Here is a 19,897-nt window from a genome sequence, read left to right on the forward strand (position 1 = left end):
ACCCTATCCTTAACCCCTAGCCAATGTTAGCGACCAAGGTAACGTTAGCCACAACAAATTGGAATTCATATCATACGTATTGCAAATTCTTAACATATTGTACGAATTGTTGCCATTCGTAACATATCATACGAAATGGATGATGAACATCCATAAATGAATAAATACAGTGGGGCAAAAAAGTATTTTGTCAGCCACCAATTGTGCAAGTTCTCCCACTTAAAAAGATTAGAGAGGCCTGTAATTTTCATCATAGGTACACTTCAACTATGACAGACAAAATGAGAAAAGAAAATCCAGAAAATCACATTGTAGGTTTTTTAATGAATTTATTTGCAAATTATGGTGGAAAATAAGTATTTGGTCACCTACAAACAAGCAAGATTTCTGTCTCTCACAGACAGAACTTCTTCTTTAAGAGGCTCCTCTGTCCTCCACTCGTTACCTGTATTAATGGCACCTGTTTGAACTTGTTATCAGTATAAAAGACACCTGTCCACAACCTCAAACAGTCACACTCCAAACTCCACTATGGCCAAGACCAAAGAGCTGTCAAAGGACACCAGAAACAAAATTGTAGACCTGCACCAGGCTGGGAAGACTGAATCTGCAATAGGTAAGCAGCTTGGTTTGAAGAAATCAACTGTGGGAGCAATTATTAGGAACTGGGAGACACACAAGACCACTGATAATCTCCCTCGATCTGGGGCTCCACGCAAGATCTCACCCCGTGGAGTCAAAATGATCACAAAAATCCCAGAACCACATGAGGGGACCTACTGAATGACCTGCAGAGAGCTGGGACCAAAGTAACAAAGCCTACCATCAGTAACACACTACGCTGCCAAGGACTCAAATCCTGCAGTGCCAGACGTGTCCCCCTGCTTAAGCCAGTACATGTCCAGGCCCGTTTGAAGTTTGCTAGAGAGCATTTGGATGATCCAGAAGATGATTGGGAGAATGTCATATGGTCAGATGAAACCAAAATAGAACTTTTTGGTAAAAACTCAACTCGTCGTGTTTGGAGGACAAAGAATGCTGAGTTGCATCCAAAGAACACCATACCTACTGTGAAGCATGGGGGTGGAAACATCATGCTATGGGGCTGTTTTTCTGCAAAGGGACCAGGACGACTGATCCGTGTAAAGGAAAGAATGAATGGGGCCATGTATCGTGAGATTTTGAGTGAAAACCTCCTTCCATCAGCAAGGGCATTGAAGATGAAACGTGGCTGGGTCTTTCAGCATGACAATGATCCCAAACACACCGCCCGGGCAACGAAGGAATGGCTTCGTAAGAAGCATTTCAAGGTCCTGGAGTGGCCTAGCCAGTCTCCAGATCTCAACCCCATAGAAAATCTTTGGAGGGAGTTGAAAGTCCGTGTTGCCCAGCAACATCCCCAAAACATCACTGCTCTAGAGGAGATCTGCATGGAGGAATGGGCCAAAATACCAGCAACAGTGTGTGAAAACCTTGTGAAAACTTACAGAAAATGTTTGACCTCTGTCATTGCCAACAAAGGGTATATAACAAAGTATTGAGATAAACTTTTGTTATTGACCAAATACTTATTTTCCACCATAATTTGCAAATAAATTCATCAAAAATCCTACAATGTGATTTTCTGGATTTTTTTCTCTCATTTTGTCTGTCATATGATGAGAATTACAGGCCTTTCTCATCTTTTTCAGTGGGAGAACTTGCACAATTGGTGGCTGACTAAATACTTTTTTACCCCACTGTACCATACCAAACGTATCATTCTAATTTGAGTGTCTTGGATTTTCGTTCACTATGTCCGTCCAGGTTACTAAACAGATGTGCTAGTACTGTGTTAGAACAAACAGTGAGGCCCCATAGACCAGACTTGAAGACCACACCACCTCAACATTAGAGTGCTGCTTATCTCATGTTCTAAGTCCCCATTTGAAGGAAAAAGTCTTTGAAATCCTCAAACAAACAGAGTCACATTGTCAGACATTGGGCGCTGCTGCTCACCCATCACTGTATGTTGCTGTGGCAGCGGATGGTGATTGGGCAACTCTGTACGCTGCAGGATACCCGCCCTGATAGGAAAAAAGACATTCAGAGACAAGATAAACTTTTAGCTAAACACAAGGTAGACAGCCTGAAATAAGCTGAAATCAGAAGAAAAATGTCCACTTACATAGACTTCAGCTCCATATAATCCATCTTGGTACAGCACACTGAAAGGAGACATTCTATCATTCACACATTAAACAGTGAAAATTAAATCATTTACTTCCACTCACAATGGAAATGGTTATTCATTTTTAAAATAGATTTATTGAAGATAGAAATGATCTTACCCAGGGTAGGCGGGCATGGCAGTGGGTGCGGCTGCAGCAGCTGAGCGAATTGTGTTGTAGACAGCCCGGCCCCGCCCACGCAGTGGTGAGCCCCGATAGGCCAGGGTGGGAGCAGCTACGGGGTAGGGGAAACTGGCAACTGAGGAGAGAGAGAAAGAGAGAGAGCTTACAGTACCCACTAGGATATGTACTGTAGCCACCCTGCCTTTAGAAGCAGGTTTATTGACTCCCCCAAGGGAACATGCTGTCTTGGAGCCATCGATAAGAGGTTGAGTATCACAGGTGGGATCTGAACCCGGGTCTCCTGCTCGGAAAACCCACGTCTTAACCATTAGACCTAAATAGTATTCCTCCTTGGTGATGAGGTAGCAAGGCCTCATCACAAGAGTCTGACTGACCACCGCTACAAGGGGTCATGAATTCCGATTGGGTTTGATAGGGATACAGTACTTGAACATATATGACAAGGACAAGCTAATATTGAAATAATCAAACTCACCTGAAAACTCACATTGAAACTCACCGGTGTAGAGTTCAGGTGCATACATCGCTCCCATGACAGGGTTGATCTTCCATCCAGGGGCTACAAAGAAAGAAAGAGAGAAAGAGAAAGAGAAAGAGAGAGAGAGAGAGAGAGAGAAAGAGAGAGAGAGAGAGAGAGAGAGAGAGAGAGAGAGAGAGAGAGAGAGAGAGAGAGAGAGAGAGAGAGAGAGAGAGAGAGAGAGAGAGAGAGAGAGAGAGAGAGAGAGAGAGAGAGAGAGAGAGAGAGAGAGAGAAGAGAGAGAGAGAGAGAAAGAGAGAGAGAGAGAGAGAGAGAGAGAGAGAGAGAGAGAGAGAGAGAGAGAGAGAGAGAGAGAAGGAGAAAGAGAGGTTAAACAACAAGTAAAGGAAGAAAGAGACAGTGGAGATCATGGAGAATAAAGGGAAAACACAGACACAGTTCAGAAGTACAGAGTGCATGTCCACCCCTCCCACATGCCACGGAAACATGTAACTTACTTGAAACTTCACCATTCACAAGTGGTGTTTGGGGTTTCTTGGTGACTATTCTGGCTGTAGCATTGTTCACCTGCACAGACAGAGGGTACAATTTCTTAGACAGACAGACAGATAAACAGATATTCAAGATAGACATACTATAGATAGTTACTCCTCACCTCAACCTTCCTCCCCTCAACGATAGTTCCGTTCAGTTTTTCCCTTGCTCGGTCTGCCTCCATTGCGCTCTCAAAAGTCACGAACCCAAAACCCTGAGAGACGGAAGAAGAAACATTTCTGATTGTCTAACTTGTCATTGTCTTGGTAAGGCAAAAAACAATAGGGCAACCAGGTTTCATTTGTTCAGCTTGTAATTTCTGATATTGAGTGGTCTCTCACCTTTGACCCTCTCTCATTAAAGATAATCTCTACATCCAGGATCTTGCCAAATTGCTGAAAGACAAAACCAGATCACAATCTTGTCCACAGGTTATCATTGAGGTTATAAGAGATGACAATGTTTCGTAGGATGACTTCATGTCTTGTGGATAATAAACCTGGACATAACCACTAGTTGTGTCTCTCACCCCAAACATCTGTCTGAGGTCCGGGTCTCTGAAGCGGAAGGGGATGTTGGAAACGTGGAGACGCTTGGGCTGGGCCTTGCCTGACCCCTCCTCATCGCTACCACTTCCTGCTCCACCCCCTGATGACACTGACACGCTCAGAGCCTGGGAGTCAGAGGTCACCGGAACCAGGGCATCGTCCTGGGTGAGAGAAGAGGAGGAGGAGAGGAAGAGAGGAAGTAAAGGAAGGGGAAAGGAAGGAGAGGAGTGAAGGAAGAAGAGGACAAAGAGAATAGACAGAGGAAGAGCAGGAGACAAAAAAAAGAAGGCGGAAAAAGAAGGCGGAAAGGATGAGGAGAAGAGGAGGATATAAGGACAGAGAACAGGAGAAGAAGAAAAAGAAGGAGGATATAAGGACAGAGAACAGGATAATAAGGAAAAGAAGGAGGAAATGATGGGGAGAGGAGGAGGATAGAAGGACAGAGCAGGATAATAAGGAAAGGATGAGGATAGAAGGACAGAGCAGGAGAAGAAGAAAAAGGAGGATAGAAGGACAGAGCAGGATAATAAGAAAAAGGAGGATAGAAGGACAGAGCAGGATAATAAGAAAAAGGAGGAGGATAGAAGGACAGAGCAGGATAATAAGGAAAAGGAGGATAGAAGGACAGAGCAGGATAATAAGAAAAAGGAGGAGGATAGAAGGACAGAGCAGGAGAAGAAGAAAAAGGAGGATAGAAGGACAGAGCAGGATAATAAGAAAAAGGAGGAAATGATGGGGAGAGGAGGAGGATAGAAGGACAGAGCAGGATAATAAGGAAAATAAGGAGGAAATGATGGGGAGAGGAGGAGGATAGAAGGACAGAGCAGGATAATAAGGAAAAGGAGGAGGAAATTATGGGGAGAGGAGGAGGATAGAAGGACAGAGCAGGATAATAAGGAAAGGATGAGGAAATGATGGGGAGAGGAGGAGGATAGAAGGACAGAGCAGGATAATAAGAAAAGGAGGAGGAAATAATGGGGAGAGGAGGAGGATAGAAGGACAGAGCAGGATAATAAGGAAAGGATGAGGAGAGGTGGAGGATAGAAGGACAGAGAGCAGGAGAAGAAGGAAAGGATGAGGAGAGGAGGAGGATTGAAGGACAGAGAGCAGGAGAAGAAGGAAATGATGAGGAGAGGAGGAGGATAGAAGGACAGAGCAGGATAATAAGGAAAGGATGAGGAAATGATGGGGAGAGGAGGAGGATAGAAGGACAGAGCAGGATAATAAGAAAAGGAGGAGGAAATGATGGGGAGAGGAGGAGGATAGAAGGACAGAGCAGGATAATAAGGAAAGGATGAGGAGAGGTGGAGGATAGAAGGACAGAGAGCAGGAGAAGAAGGAAAGGATGAGGAGAGGAGGAGGATTGAAGGACAGAGAGCAGGAGAAGAAGGAAAGGATGAGGAGAGGAGGAGGATTGAAGGCCAGAGAGCAGGAGAAGAATGAAAGGATGAGGAGAGGAGGAGGATTGAAGGACAGAGAGCAGGAGAAGAAGGAAAGGATGAGGAGAGGAGGAGGAGAGGAGGAGGATTGAAGGACAGAGAGCAGGAGAAGAAGGAAAGGATGAGGAGAGGAGGAGGATTGAAGGACAGAGAGCAGGAGAAGAAGGAAAGGATGAGGAAATGAGGAGTATTGAAGGACAGAGAGCACGAGAAGAAGAACAAGAAGGAGGGAATGATGGGGAGAGGAGGAGGATAGAAGGACAGAGCAGGATAATAAGGAAAAGGAGGAGGAAATGATGGGGAGAGGAGGAGGATAGAAGGACAGAGCAGGATAATAAGAAAAGGAGGAGGAAATGATGGGGAGAGGAGGAGGATAGAAGGACAGAGCAGGAGAAGAAGGAAAGGATGAGGAGAGGAGGAGGATTGAAGGACAGAGAGCAGGAGAAGAAGGAAAGGAGGAGGAAAGGAGGAGGATTGAAGGACAGAGAGCAGGAGAAGAAGGAAAGGATGAGGAGAGGAGGAGGATTGAAGGACAGAGAGCAGGAGAAGAAGGAAAGGATGAGGAGAGGAGGAGGATTGAAGGACAGAGAGCAGGAGAATAAGAAAAAGGAGGATAGAAGGACAGAGAGCAGGAGAAGAAGAAAAAGAAGGAGGAAATGATGGGGAGAGGAGGAGGATAGAAGGACAGAGAGCAGGAGAAGAAGGAAAGGATGAGGAGAGGAGGAGGATTGAAGGGCAGAGAGCAGGAGAATAAGAAAAAGGAGGATAGAAGGACAGAGAGCAGGAGAAGAAGAAACAGAAGGAGGAAATGATGGGGAGAGGAGGAGGATAGAAGGACAGAGAGCAGGAGAAGAAGAAAAAGGAGGATAGAAGGACAGAGAGCAGGAGAAGAAGAAAAATAAGGAGGAAATGATGGGGAGAGGAGGAGGATAGAAGGACAGAGAGCAGGAGAAGAAGAAAAAGGAGGATAGAAGGACAGAGAGCAGGAGAAGAAGAAAAATAAGGAGGAAATGATGGGGAGAGGAGGAGGATAGAAGGACAGAGAGCAGGAGAATAAGGAAAGGATGAGGAAATGATGAGGAGAGGAGGAGGATAGAAGGACAGAGAGCAGGAGAATAAGGAAAGGATGAGGAAAGGATGAGGAGAGGAGGAGGATAGAAGGACAGAGAGCAGGAGAAGAAGAAAAAGAAGGAGGAAAGGATGAGGAGAGGAGGAGGATAGAAGGACAGAGAGCAGGAGAATAAGGAAAGGATGAGGAAATGATGAGGAGAGGAGGAGGGTTGAAGGTCAGAGCAGGAGAAGAAGAAAAAGAAGGAGGAGAGGATGAGGAGAGGAGGAGGATAGAAGGACAGAGAGCAGGAGAAGAAGAAAAGAAGGAGGAAAGGATGAGGAGAGGAGGAGGATAGAAGGACAGAGAGCAGGAGAATAAGGAAAGGATGAGGAAAGGATGAGGAGAGGAGGAGGATAGAAGGACAGAGAGCAGGAGAAGAAGAAAAAGAAGGAGGAAAGGATGAGGAGAGGAGGAGGATAGAAGGACAGAGAGCAGGAGAATAAGGAAAGGATGAGGAAATGATGAGGAGAGGAGGAGGGTTGAAGGACAGAGCAGGAGAAGAAGAAAAAGAAGGAGGAAAGGATGAGGAGAGGATGAGGATAGAAGGACAGAGAGCAGGAGAAGAAGAAAAAGGAGGATAGAAGGACAGAGAGCAGGAGAAGAAGAAAAATAAGGAGGAAATGATGGGGAGAGGAGGAGGATAGAAGGACAGAGAGCAGGAGAAGAAGAAAAAGGAGGATAGAAGGACAGAGAGCAGGAGAAGAAGAAAAATGAGGAAATGATGAGGAAATGATGGGGAGAGGAGGAGGATAGAAGGACAGAGAGCAGGAGAAGAAGAAAAAGGAGGATAGAAGGACAGAGAGCAGGAGAAGAAGAAAATAAGGAGGAAATGATGGGGAGAGGAGGAGGATAGAAGGACAGAGAGCAGGAGAATAAGGAAAGGATGAGGAAATGATGAGGAGAGGAGGAGGATAGAAGGACAGAGAGCAGGAGAATAAGGAAAGGATGAGGAAAGGATGAGGAGAGGAGGAGGATAGAAGGACAGAGAGCAGGAGAAGAAGAAAAAGAAGGAGGAAAGGATGAGGAGAGGAGGAGGATAGAAGGACAGAGAGCAGGAGAATAAGGAAAGGATGAGGAAATGATGAGGAGAGGAGGAGGGTTGAAGGTCAGAGCAGGAGAAGAAGAAAAAGAAGGAGGAGAGGATGAGGAGAGGAGGAGGATAGAAGGACAGAGAGCAGGAGAAGAAGAAAAAGAAGGAGGAAAGGATGAGGAGAGGAGGAGGATAGAAGGACAGAGAGCAGGAGAATAAGGAAAGGATGAGGAAAGGATGAGGAGAGGAGGAGGATAGAAGGACAGAGAGCAGGAGAAGAAGAAAAAGAAGGAGGAAAGGATGAGGAGAGGAGGAGGATAGAAGGACAGAGAGCAGGAGAATAAGGAAAGGATGAGGAAATGATGAGGAGAGGAGGAGGGTTGAAGGACAGAGCAGGAGAAGAAGAAAAAGAAGGAGGAAAGGATGAGGAGAGGAGGAGGGTTGAAGGACAGAGAACAGGAGAAGAAGAAAAAGAAGGAGGAAAGGATGAGGAGAGGAGAAGGATAGAAGGACAGAGCAGGATAATAAGGAAAAGGAGGAGGAAATGATGGGGAGAGGAGGAGGATAGAAGGACAGAGCAGGATAATAAGAAAAGGAGGAGGAAATGATGGGGAGAGGAGGAGGATTGAAGGACAGAGCAGGAGAAGAAGGAAAGGATGAGGAGAGGAGGAGGATTGAAGGACAGAGAGCAGGAGAAGAAGGAAAGGATGAGGAGAGGAGGAGGATTGAAGGACAGAGAGCAGGAGAATAAGAAAAAGGAGGATAGAAAGACAGAGAGCAGGAGAAGAAGAAAAAGAAGGAGGAAATGATGGGGAGAGGAGGAGGATAGAAGGACAGAGAGCAGGAGAAGAAGGAAAGGATGAGGAGAGGAGGAGGATTGAAGGACAGAGAGCAGGAGAAGAAGGAAAGGATGAGGAGAGGAGGAGGATTGAAGGACAGAGAGCAGGAGAAGAAGGAAAGGAGGAGGAGAGGAGGAGGATAGAAGGGCAGAGAGCAGGAGAATAAGAAAAAGGAGGATAGAATGACAGAGAGCAGGAGAAGAAGAAACAGAAGGAGGAAATGATGGGGAGAGGAGGAGGATAGAAGGACAGAGAGCAGGAGAAGAAGAAAAAGGAGGATAGAAGGACAGAGAGCAGGAGAAGAAGAAAAATAAGGAGGAAATGATGGGGAGAGGAGGAGGATAGAAGGACAGAGAGCAGGAGAAGAAGAAAAAGGAGGATAGAAGGACAGAGAGCAGGAGAAGAAGAAAAATAAGGAGGAAATGATGGGGAGAGGAGGAGGATAGAAGGACAGAGAGCAGGAGAAGAAGAAAAAGAAGGAGGAAAGGATGAGGAGAGGAGGAGGATAGAAGGACAGAGAGCAGGAGAATAAGGAAAGGATGAGGAAATGATGAGGAGAGGAGGAGGGTTGAAGGACAGAGCAGGAGAAGAAGAAAAAGAAGGAGGAAAGGATGAGGAGAGGAGGAGGATAGAAGGACAGAGAACAGGAGAAGAAGAAAAAGAAGGAGGAAAGGATGAGGAGAGGAGGAGGATAGAAGGACAGAGAGCAGGAGAATAAGGAAAGGATGAGGAAATGATGAGGAGAGGAGGAGGGTTGTAGGACAGAGCAGGAGAAGAAGAAAAAGAAGGAGGAAAGGATGAGGAGAGGAGGAGGATAGAAGGACAGAGAACAGGAGAAGAAGAAAAAGAAGGAGGAAAGGATGAGGAGAGGAGGAGGATAGAAGGACAGAGAGCAGGAGAATAAGGAAAGGATGAGGAAATGATGAGGAGAGGAGGAGGATAGAAGGACAGAGAGCAGGAGAAGAAGAAAAAGAAGGAGGAAATGATGAGGAGAGGAGGAGGATAGAAGGACAGAGAGCAGGAGAAGAAGAAAAAGAAGGAGGAAAGGATGAGGAGAGGAGGAGGATAGAAGGACAGAGAGCAGGAGAATAAGGAAAGGATGAGGAAATGATGAGGAGAGGAGGAGGGTTGTAGGACAGAGCAGGAGAAGAAGAAAAAGAAGGAGGAAAGGATGAGGAGAGGAGGAGGATAGAAGGACAGAGAACAGGAGAAGAAGAAAAAGAAGGAGGAAAGGATGAGGAGAGGAGGAGGATAGAAGGACAGAGAGCAGGAGAATAAGGAAAGGATGAGGAAATGATGAGGAGAGGAGGAGGATAGAAGGACAGAGAACAGGAGAAGAAGAAAAAGAAGGAGGAGAGGATGAGGAGAGGAGAAGGATAGAAGGACAGAGAGCAGGAGAAGAAGAAAAAGAAGGAGGAAATGATGAGGAGAGGAGGAGGATAGAAGGACAGAGAGCAGGAGAAGAAGAAAAAGAAGGAGGAAAGGATGAGGAGAGGAGGGGGATTGAAGGACAGAGAACAGGAGAAGAAGAAAAAGAAGGAGGAAAGGATGAGGAGAGGAGGAAAGAAGGACAGAGAACAGGAGAAGAAGAAAAAGAAGGAGGAAAGGATGAGGAGAGGAGGAGGATAGAAGGACAGAGAGCAGGAGAAGAAGAAAAAGAAGGAGGAAAGGATGAGGAGAGGATGAGGATAGAAGGACAGAGAGCAGGAGAAGAAGAAAAAGAAGGAGGAAAGGATGAGGAGAGGAGGAGGATAGAAGGACAGAGAGCAGGAGAAGAAGAAAAAGGAGGAAAGGATGAGGAGAGGAGGAGGATAGAAGGACAGAGAGCAGGAGAAGAAGAAAAAGAAGGAGGAAAGGATGAGGAGAGGAGGAGGATATAAAAAAGGTTTCAAGGGAAAGGCAGAGAAAGAAGGGGGAGATTACAGAGGAAACTAAGGACATGTTGCCAATTGGTCCATGCACTTGTACACCTCTGAATAGACAACTAATTTACAATTTAGTAAAAGGATTCTGAGATAAAAACAGATTTTTTCCACAAAATGTTTCTTTAAAATCTATCAAAACAGTTCATATGTTCTGGTACAGTGTCCCATTACAGAGGCATTGCATTGGATTGGAAAAATTGTGATAATTTTAATTGAATCAAGTGATCACAACTCAGTCCAAATAAGCATTCAGCACCCAGTGATCCTTCTCAGGCAGGAGTGAGGAGGCGTGACAGTACCTCCTTTTAGTGAGGCGTTTAAATACATGCCCGTGAGAAAATATAAAAAAATATGTACAGCAGAGGAGGCTGGTGGAAGGAGCTATAGAAGGATGGGCTCAATGTAATGGCTGGAATGGAATACATGGAACGGAGTCAAATAAGTTGTTTCCATGTGTTTGTTGTGTTTGGTACCATTTCATCAATTCCATTCCAGCCATTACAATGAGCCCGTCCTCCTATAGCTCCTGCCACCAGCCTCCTCTGCTGTACACTAACTAAATATTAGGCTACATAGTCATGTTGATTCAGTTATAACAACCAGCCAATACTGAAAGTAACAGCTTCCCCAACAGAAATACTTTGGAGGAACTGTAACTAAATACAATATCATACTGAACATAATTGTGATGAATTATACTTAGAAATTCATAATAACCTTGTAGTTCAGGTGACATAGATTATATAGAGACGTAAACAGTAAGCCTGCAGGAATACATTTTCATAATATAATCTCATTAAAATGCCCCCATGCAAAACCATACAGGATATAGTATTGTGCTTCAAAACCAAAACATCCACTATCCCAAAATGCACCACGATGCCAGTGTCTGTCTGTTGGTCCTCCAAAAACCAAGGGATTATATGAGTCCAAACAAGAAAATTAAGATGAAAAAATTTTTTACACAAAAAAAATGAGTGAGCTAGAGCAGTGGGGGAGATAGGAGAGAGGGAGATAGCAGTGGGGGAGATAGGAGAGAGGGAGATAGCAGTGGGGGAGATAGGAGAGAGGGAGATAGGAGAGAGGGAGACAGCAGTGGGGGAGATAGGAGAGAGGGAGACAGCAGTGGGGAGATAGGAGAGAGGGAGATAGCAGTGGGGGAGATAGGAGAGAGGGAGACAGCAGTGGGGGAGATAGGAGAGAGGAAGATAGCAGTGGGGGAGATAGGAGAGAGGGAGACAGCAGTGGGGGAGATAGGAGAGAGGGAGACAGCAGTGGGGGAGATAGGAGGGAGGGAGACAGCAGTGGGGGAGATAGGAGAGAGGGAGACAGCAGTGGGGGAGATAGGAGAGAGGGAGACAGCAGTGGGGGAGATAGGAGAGAGGGAGACAGCAGTGGGAGAGATAGGAGAGAGGGAGAGAGCAGTGGGGGAGATAGGAGAGAGGGAGAGAGCAGTGGGGGAGATAGGAGATAGGGAGATAGCAGTGGGGGAGATAGGAGAGAGGGAGACAGCAGTGGGGGAGATAGCAGAGAGGGAGACAGCAGTTGGGGAGATAGGAGAGAGGGAGACAGCAGTGGGGGAGATAGGAGAGAGGGAGCAGAGTGCAATGTGAAAGGAAGAATAAAATGAGTGAGCGAGAGCAGTGGGGGAGATAGGAGAGAGGAAGATAGGAGAGGGGGAGATAGCAGTGGGGGAGATAGGAGAGAGGGAGCAGAGTGCAATGTGAAAGGAAGAATAAAATGAGTGAGCGAGAGCAGTGGGGGACATAGGAGAGAGGGAGATAGGAGCGGGGAGATAGCAGTGGGGGAGATAGGAGAGAGGGAGATAGGAGTGGGGGAGATAGGAGAGAGGGAGCAGAGTGCAATGTGAAAGGAAGAATAAAATGAGTGAGTGAGAGCAGTGGGGGAGATAGCAGTGGGGGAGATAGGAGAGAGGGAGCAGAGTGCAATGTGAAAGGAAGAATAAAATGAGTGAGCGAGAGCAGTGGAGGAGATAGGAGAGGGGGAGATAGCAGTGGGGGAGATAGCAGTGGGGGAGATAGGAGAGAGGGAGTAGAGTGCAATGTGAAAGGAAGAATAAAATGAGTGAGCGAGAGCAGTGGAGGAGATAGGAGAGGGTGAGATAGCAGTGGGGGAGATAGGAGAGAGGGAGCAGAGTGCAATGTGAAAGGAAGAATAAAATGGCAAAGAAAAAAATAGCAAAAGTGAAAAAGATCTTTAAATTGAAAATCAAGGTGAATGCAGGCTTGAAAGAAGTCAGATAAATATTAATGCAAATCAAAATACAGATCCTAATATGCAGAAATGAAAACACAGGTATTATTAGCATTATAATATAGGAAGGCTGGTAGAAAGAGATGTGCACAATGTCCTCAGAGCAACGATAAATAATCAATTAAACAAAAAGATAAAGTGAACAAGGCAGGAACTTGCGCAAAAAGCTTGGGTTGGGGTGAGGAGTGGGAGCTGGGAGGCATAGTGCCGGGCAGGGTCAAAGTTGAATGTTCTAAATGTCAGTTTGGGGTCACGGTGCTGCTTTTTTCTGCCAAAGGTTAAAGATCATTACTCAAGATTCCGTGGGGGCATGTATTAATAAGTGGGGTAGAAACGGAGGGAGAGGGATAGAGAGACACATTCACGCAGAGAGAGAGAGAGAGAGAGAGAGAGAGAGAGAGAGAGAGAGAGAGAGAGAGAGAGAGAGAGAGAGAGAGAGAGAGAGAGAGAGAGAGAGAGAGAGAGAGAGAGAGAGAGAGAGAGAGAGAGAGAGAGAGAGAGAGAGAAAGATTCACACAAACACATACAGTACATACAGGCTACTGCTATGTTGTTATATACTGGCTTCCCATGGCAGCATGGTTCACACAAACACCACCTCCTCATCATCCTCACACACACACACACACCAGAAACAGGGGAAGTGGGACAGTGAAGAGAGGGGAGGGGGAGTGGAAGAAAGGGGTGGGTGGGTTGGGTTGGATGTTGGTGTCATGTCACGATGCAAAATTGATTTCTGAACCTGGACGATATTTCGGAGGGGGAGAGGTCACCCGTTCGGCCTCCCCTGTTGACCCCACCTCCATGATGTGTGGCGGCGTCTCAACTTTCCCCGAAAATCAGGACGGACCTTGTAAGTCAGGGGCTCTAGTGATGGAATATATAAATGTGGCCATAAAAGTCAGTTATGACATCAGAAAGAGCTGCTGAGGCAGGGAAAAGGACTTCACAGTCACAATGCATTGACCTTGACTCACCTCTGTCTTTGTCTAGAGTAATAACCTACAGTATATAAAGCCTACCAGGACACTGGACATAAACATACATGTATATGTTTTCCTCATTATAAGTTCATAAACTAGGCCTTGTTCCTAATGAAATTACATAAGATCCCATCAAATACATGTCATTTTGTGCTATAGGCTATATGAAAATAAATAGTAGGAAATATTACATTGAACCCTGATAACTTACCTAATAACATGCCATACAATATACCAAAATACATTTAAATTATAATCCTACATTTAAATACTGTTTTGTTCCATTCTCCAGTGTTTTTAACTTCTCCTTTCTCAACTTTCTTTACCCCGACCCCCTACCAGTAACCCGGTGCATGATCTTACACAGACATACTGCATGTTAAAGGCTTTGGGGTTACCTGCTCTATTTCCAGATAAATGGGAGAGGGACAGAGAGAGAGGGAGATGGGGGGGATTCACTTTCAAAAATGAATCTCCTCTCAGCTGCCCCTATCTGCTCTGCTGGGTGTCAGAGGAGATTCCCCTACATGGGCACAGGAGTGGAGTTGGGGAGCTAAACATAGAAGGAGCAGGGTCCTCTGTGTGTGTGTGTTCCATGTTACTGACAAAGAATTTCCTCAAACTTTGTATGACATGTTGTTGTTGATTAGAATAAAATCCCCTCATAGAAATATGTTACAAACAACATGTGATTCCCCCATATACACATACAGTAGCTACATATCTTGATTACAAAGTATCTCTGTCTCTCTATCTTTCCTGGACACTACTTCTATAGTCACACACCTCCAGTCTATCATGTTGTTCTTACCGTGCTAATGGCTGCCAGAGTGTCAGCCCCTTCATGTTGCGGACCCTGATAGACTCTGAGCTGGTGATGCTCCTGGTACTCTGAGTTGGGGTGGGCGGGACTATAGTCTAGAGGAGGAAGTCTGCCTGCAGGTGTGGGAGGAGCTTGTCCTGGTGGAGGGTATGAGGGAGGCTGGGCATAGACCTGGGAGAGGGTGGGGTCACCACTGCCGGGGCCGGCCTCCTGCCCAGGGCCTCCCTGGGATTGAATGAGAGAAGAGAATCAGTCAATAATCAATCAAAATAACATTGTCATAGTATCTATCCAACCTTGCTGTAGGATAAACCATATTGAAATTGTAATAGTGAGTGTGACTCTTGTTATAAGGATTTTATTTGAATGTTTTTACTATCACCACATATTCATTAATTACATTAAAAATAGATAGATTCACAGCAAACATTCATTGACAATGTGTGACTGCCCATGGAATCATCTCTAATGTAAGCACAAAGACATCAGGCTTCATAAAAGTCATATTCTCTGAGTTTTTGAGTCTAAAATATCACCTGGGAAATGTCTAATGGTTGAGTGGTGCTGGGCAGTTTAGATATGCACAGTTGGTACAAAACTAGAGGACCTTAAGAAAGATCCACACAACAGACTCATACCTACAGTACAGCTCACTGTGATATGTATACTATTCCTTTTGAGTATCCATTCAGGATTCAGCATCCTTTTGAAAAGAGTATCTGGCAAATATCCAATACTTTACCACTTATGCCGAAACAGAGCACCTACAAACACTTAATTGTAATGAAAAATCAACTCAGCACGAAACTGATCCCAGACTAATACCTTCAACATCATCATGATTATCTAATCAATGTACCAAATCCATTCCAATCCATTGTTTCTTCAATGTACCAAAAATAAACAGCAAGAAAGCAGAGTTCCCACAGTGACGTGACCAATTCTCACACAATGAAAAGTGATAGTGGTGACACAGACACAACAGGAGAATAGATGATTGTCTTACCCCGTCACTGCACATCTGATTCTCTGGTACATTATCCAACAACTGCCACATGTTTTAATGCCGGCTTCCACCCGCCCACTACACCATAAGTTCTACTGAACCACCAATCGCATGACAGGAGTTCTGGGAGCAGGGGGAGCTGGGGGGGCTATGCCAGCTGTGGTCATTTGTACCTGTCAATAACTTTTAACCGCCCCCCTCACAGAAACACAAAAATGTGTAATTTCCACATTACAAGCTAATACTGTAGCCTTACTTCAACTTGCCCACTAAAAGGTCACCTCTAAGAATACTATCCTTATTATTACCCTGTAATTGCTGATGTATTGGCTTATAAATATTCCTATGCCTTGTAAATATTCATATCATTCCAATACCTTCTCTTTGACCAGACTCTTTGAAGAGACAAAAGCAGGCAGGAAACATTTGGGTAGTTTTATATCTTTCACATTAAAACACATTAATAAACCCTTATATCTCTACTTTGAAACTGACCAGAGGTCAACCAGAAGATTGGCAGAGCCATTAGTAGATTTTTATGTTGTCCTTTACAGTTGTAAACATAGTAAGTGTCACAAGGTCTAAAGGCCTATATGTCAGACTGGCTGTAATTTAATACAGATTCATGTTGTTCTCTCCAACCTCTCCTCCTCCTCCTCCCCCTCCTCCTCCTCCTCCCCCTCCTCCTCCTCCTCCTCCTCCCCCTCTATCTGTCCATCAGCTGTTGCACTCATCGGATGGGGTGAGATGGGACTGATGGTGAAATTGAAGAGGGCGAAGTGGAGGAAGGTATGACAGCTGATCTGATCATTTAAACCTTGTATGATCAGCTGATTCTGATACGTAACGCAGGGAGAGTGTCCTACATTCTCATAGGTCTAAGAAGACAGTGTGGCTACTGCAGGTAAAACCGCAGCATCAAATATACTAAGATATGAACTAACACTCGCACTTGTCTTTTCCTGCTAGCGCTGACTTTGCTGATAACTTCATTTATTGAGGATCAACGTAGTTGCTATGACAGTGATGTGCGGTTGTCCCACCTAGCTATATTAAGATGAATGAAATCACTAAGTCACTCTGGATAAGAGCATCTGCTAAATGACTAACATGTAAATGTAATGTTAAATATAAGATATACTATCTTAGTTCACTAGGAGTGGAAAAGGAACACCTTGTCTGTGTAGGTCTCAGATTCTTCCTATCAAACATCAGGGGTTTCAGTACAAAGTTCAGGATTTCTCTTGACAGACCACACAGGTGTTCCTCAAATACCTCTGAATTCTTACTTTAGAAATTCCACCGGGAGATGGTCAGGAATGAGACTGATACCATCTAGAATGTATTGGGTCTCTAGAATAGATTTACAGGCATATCATTTACAAGGTTAGTCATTTAGCACATCATCTGACATATAGTGCTTTCAAATGGGCCAAAACAACAACCATGTAAAAAATCATAGTAAAGCCTTTAAAGATAACATGCTTTTACATGTACTACTCTGCATCCTGTCTGCTAATATTGGAAGGCATGTGTGTGGTATATCTGGGTTTATTCCAGGGTTGACGCATAATAATTCAGAAACTGTCCTTTTAGCTTTCACATGGCAGATCCTGGCAATCAGTACACACAGTAACTGGGCCATGTTAGAGGACATGTCAACACAGACACACATGCCTGTATTGTGTCCCCCGCCCCACCTCACCCCCCAAATATCTGACCTTCCCAAGCTCACACCATACATGGAGAGTGTCTGACAGGGGGAGATAATAGAATCTATTTGATACTAGCACTGGCCACCTTCACACACTCTCTCTCTCTTTGTCTCCCACTCCCAGTACAGTATTACATTGTCAGCAAACAAACATTATACACAGTATCTCTCCATGTGTCTCAACTTTATTTTTGATTGCCATTTGTTCCCCTCTGTCCTTCCTCCCCCTATTCAGCTGTCAGGACTCAGGGTCAAAGGTCACCGGCTCTGAGACAGGTGGTTGCTGGGACAGCTGCTGGAGGATTTACACTCCAAAGATGACAGGAAACTGCTGATGTGCCCTTTAAGAGGGCTCATAAAGCAGGGGATACAAACACACAGACAAAAACACTCACACACCCTATGGTCTACTCTATTCAGTATGTTTACACTGAGTGTACAAAACATCTTTCCATGACACAGACTGACCAGGTGAATCCAGGCGAAAGCTATACTACCTTATTGATGTCACCTGTTAAAACCACTTAAGTCAGTGTAAATGAAGGGGAGAAGACAGATTAAAGAAGGATTTGTAAGCCTTGGGACAACTGAGACATGGATTGTGTCGGTGTGCCATTCAGAGGGTAAATGACAAGACAAAATATTTAATAACGGGGTATGGTAGTAGGTGCAAGGCGCACAGATTTGAGTGGGTCAAGAACCGCAAGGCTGCTGGATTTCACGCTCAACAGTTTCCCATGTGTATCAAGAATGGTCGACCACCCAAAACACATCCAGCCAATTTGGCACAACTGTGGGAAGCACTGGAGACAACATGGGCCAACATCCCTGTGGAATGCTTTTGACACCTTGTAGAGTCCATGTCCCGACAAATTGAGGCTGTTCTGAGGACAAAAGGGGGTGCAACTCAATATTAGGAAGGTGTTCCTAATGATTTGTACACTTAGTGTATATTACATACAGTACGGTAATATGGAACAGGTAATATGATCACAAACACAGATCGTCAGACATTTTACTCCGCTGGTATGTTCTGATCATAGCACAGTACACTGGTCCTCATCCCCTACTTAGGCTACACACTATCAGGATATCAGTGTCCCCCTTATCTGCATGACATGGGAGCCTTCTCTCTCTGTGTTAATCTACTTTTCAAGGAACAGGCTAAAAATACAGGGGCTGTGACACAGAGAGACAAGGAAGACAGATTCCAGACACACATCATATCTGTGCTGGCATTCACCAACGGGTTGTCAGGGACTCACGGAACACACATACAATAACAAAACCACCTGCTGGCACCACTGAGACCTGCAGATTAAATATAACTGCCAGTGTGTCATTGCAATTAAAACAAATGGGTTTGGCCCTATCAACAGTATTTAGGCCTAGACGCAGCTGTTTGCAATCTCATGATACAAATCTACACTGGCAACCAGTTGCTGTGAACTACTCTGAACTAAACATCAGAATTTTGATTATTTTGAAATCTAGTTCAATAAACCACTACTATCATCATCATCATGACAAACACAAACAGTATAATTTATAATGTGTAATACTGAGCCTGAATAAATTTAATCTGAATGTGATTCAGCATATCCAGTGACTCAAAACCAAACTATCTCAATGACGCTTGAGATGAGAGCCATGTATACAGAATTCAATGGGGGCCCATGTTCACACCAACAGCTATGCAGGATAGTTTGCTGATCTCTGTATGTGGCTCTGGATTTACTGACAGAGTACCAAGAAAGACATCCAATGCTACACACCCGGCCTAAAACATGGTAGGAACAAGGAGAGAGACAGAGGTAAATTACCTGTACTAGGCTGGGGTAACATTGGGCACCCTGGGGATAGACGGGCAGTCCGTAAGGCTGAAGAATCATTGTAGGAGAAGAGAGCATGGTGCATAGCCCGAAAACCACCAGGACAGAGGGAACGGTGGGGAGATGGGAGGACAAGAGAGGGTGAAGGGGGAAAGGGAGAGGATGTTATGATCAGAGGAGATGAAAAAAACAAGGCAGGAAAATCTAAGAAGAGAGAGTAGAATCCAAGTGATGAAAACACAGAAGGTCCAAGTGAATGAGAGGAAGAGCTGTAAAGTCAGAAGGATAACTGTCTACAGTCAACCTCTCAGCTTTAAAAAATAAAAACAAACTCCCTAAACTAAGAAACAGTCAACCTGTCTAGGTAGGAAGATAGGATGTGGCAGAGAAGTTAGAAAGAACACTGCTGTGTGTCTGTCAGCCTGTCATTTGGTCGGCCTGACAGACAGAAACACATGTAAAGGGTCCCGTTTCAGGGTGTTATAAATAGTCCCTGTCTCTCTCTCTCTGCCACCTCCACCCCCTCTCTCTCAATCGTCAATTAGCTACTACTAGGTACCATATGCACGCTCTTTTGTTGTGAGTGCACATACAACATGTCGTTTGAGTGGGTGTGGTGGTTAGTAGGCTATCACTTTTCTAAAAGCATTAGCTACCCTTACAAAAAAAATGAATGAATCAACACACACTCTGGTCCATTTGTTGTGTGTACATCTCTGCTCTCTGTCTCCTAGTAGCACTGCCACACACACACACACACACAGCCCCGACATAGGATGCGGGCTAATACACATACCGTTACACATTTTTGAAGATATTTTCTAAACTATGTTCAATAACCGAACAGAGGCCTACACAACAGCTCACAAAATAATACATGGCATGCCTAGGTGATCTAACGTTCATTCTGTGTAGTACACTAGACTAGATAGTTGTTTGAAAAGTTAGTTGTTCTTGTCCAGCAAGTAAACAGAATCGGTTTTAGTTTGACGAACAAAGCAGTAGTT

General features: G+C 44.8%; 1 protein-coding gene across 3 annotated transcripts in view; it reads right to left on the bottom strand.

The window, feature by feature from the left end:
* rbfox1l (RNA binding fox-1 homolog 1, like) overlaps positions 1 to 19,315 on the bottom strand; it is a 21,267-nt gene extending 1,952 nt beyond the window's left edge. The window contains exons 1-10 of one of the 3 annotated variants that reach the window (XM_035761669.2): positions 18,882 to 19,315; positions 14,327 to 14,563; positions 3,896 to 4,075; positions 3,708 to 3,761; positions 3,488 to 3,580; positions 3,330 to 3,399; positions 2,842 to 2,913; positions 2,331 to 2,469; positions 2,168 to 2,222; positions 1,999 to 2,066 (exon numbers count right to left, since the gene is read on the bottom strand). In XM_035761669.2, coding sequence (XP_035617562.1) covers positions 1,999 to 2,066; positions 2,168 to 2,222; positions 2,331 to 2,469; positions 2,842 to 2,913; positions 3,330 to 3,399; positions 3,488 to 3,580; positions 3,708 to 3,761; positions 3,896 to 4,075; positions 14,327 to 14,563; positions 18,882 to 18,968 — 1,055 coding nt within the window. In that variant the 5' untranslated portion in view covers positions 18,969 to 19,315. The remainder of the gene's footprint in view (positions 1 to 1,998; positions 2,067 to 2,167; positions 2,223 to 2,330; positions 2,470 to 2,841; positions 2,914 to 3,329; positions 3,400 to 3,487; positions 3,581 to 3,707; positions 3,762 to 3,895; positions 4,076 to 14,326; positions 14,564 to 18,881) is intronic. The other 2 variants (XM_035761672.2, XM_035761670.2) reach the window with 2 other exon arrangements.
* Positions 19,316 to 19,897: the final 582 nt, after the last annotated feature.

The sequence above is a fragment of the Oncorhynchus keta genome, chromosome 34 (genome assembly GCF_023373465.1).
Source record: "Oncorhynchus keta strain PuntledgeMale-10-30-2019 chromosome 34, Oket_V2, whole genome shotgun sequence".
Lineage (NCBI taxonomy): Eukaryota > Metazoa > Chordata > Actinopteri > Salmoniformes > Salmonidae > Oncorhynchus > Oncorhynchus keta.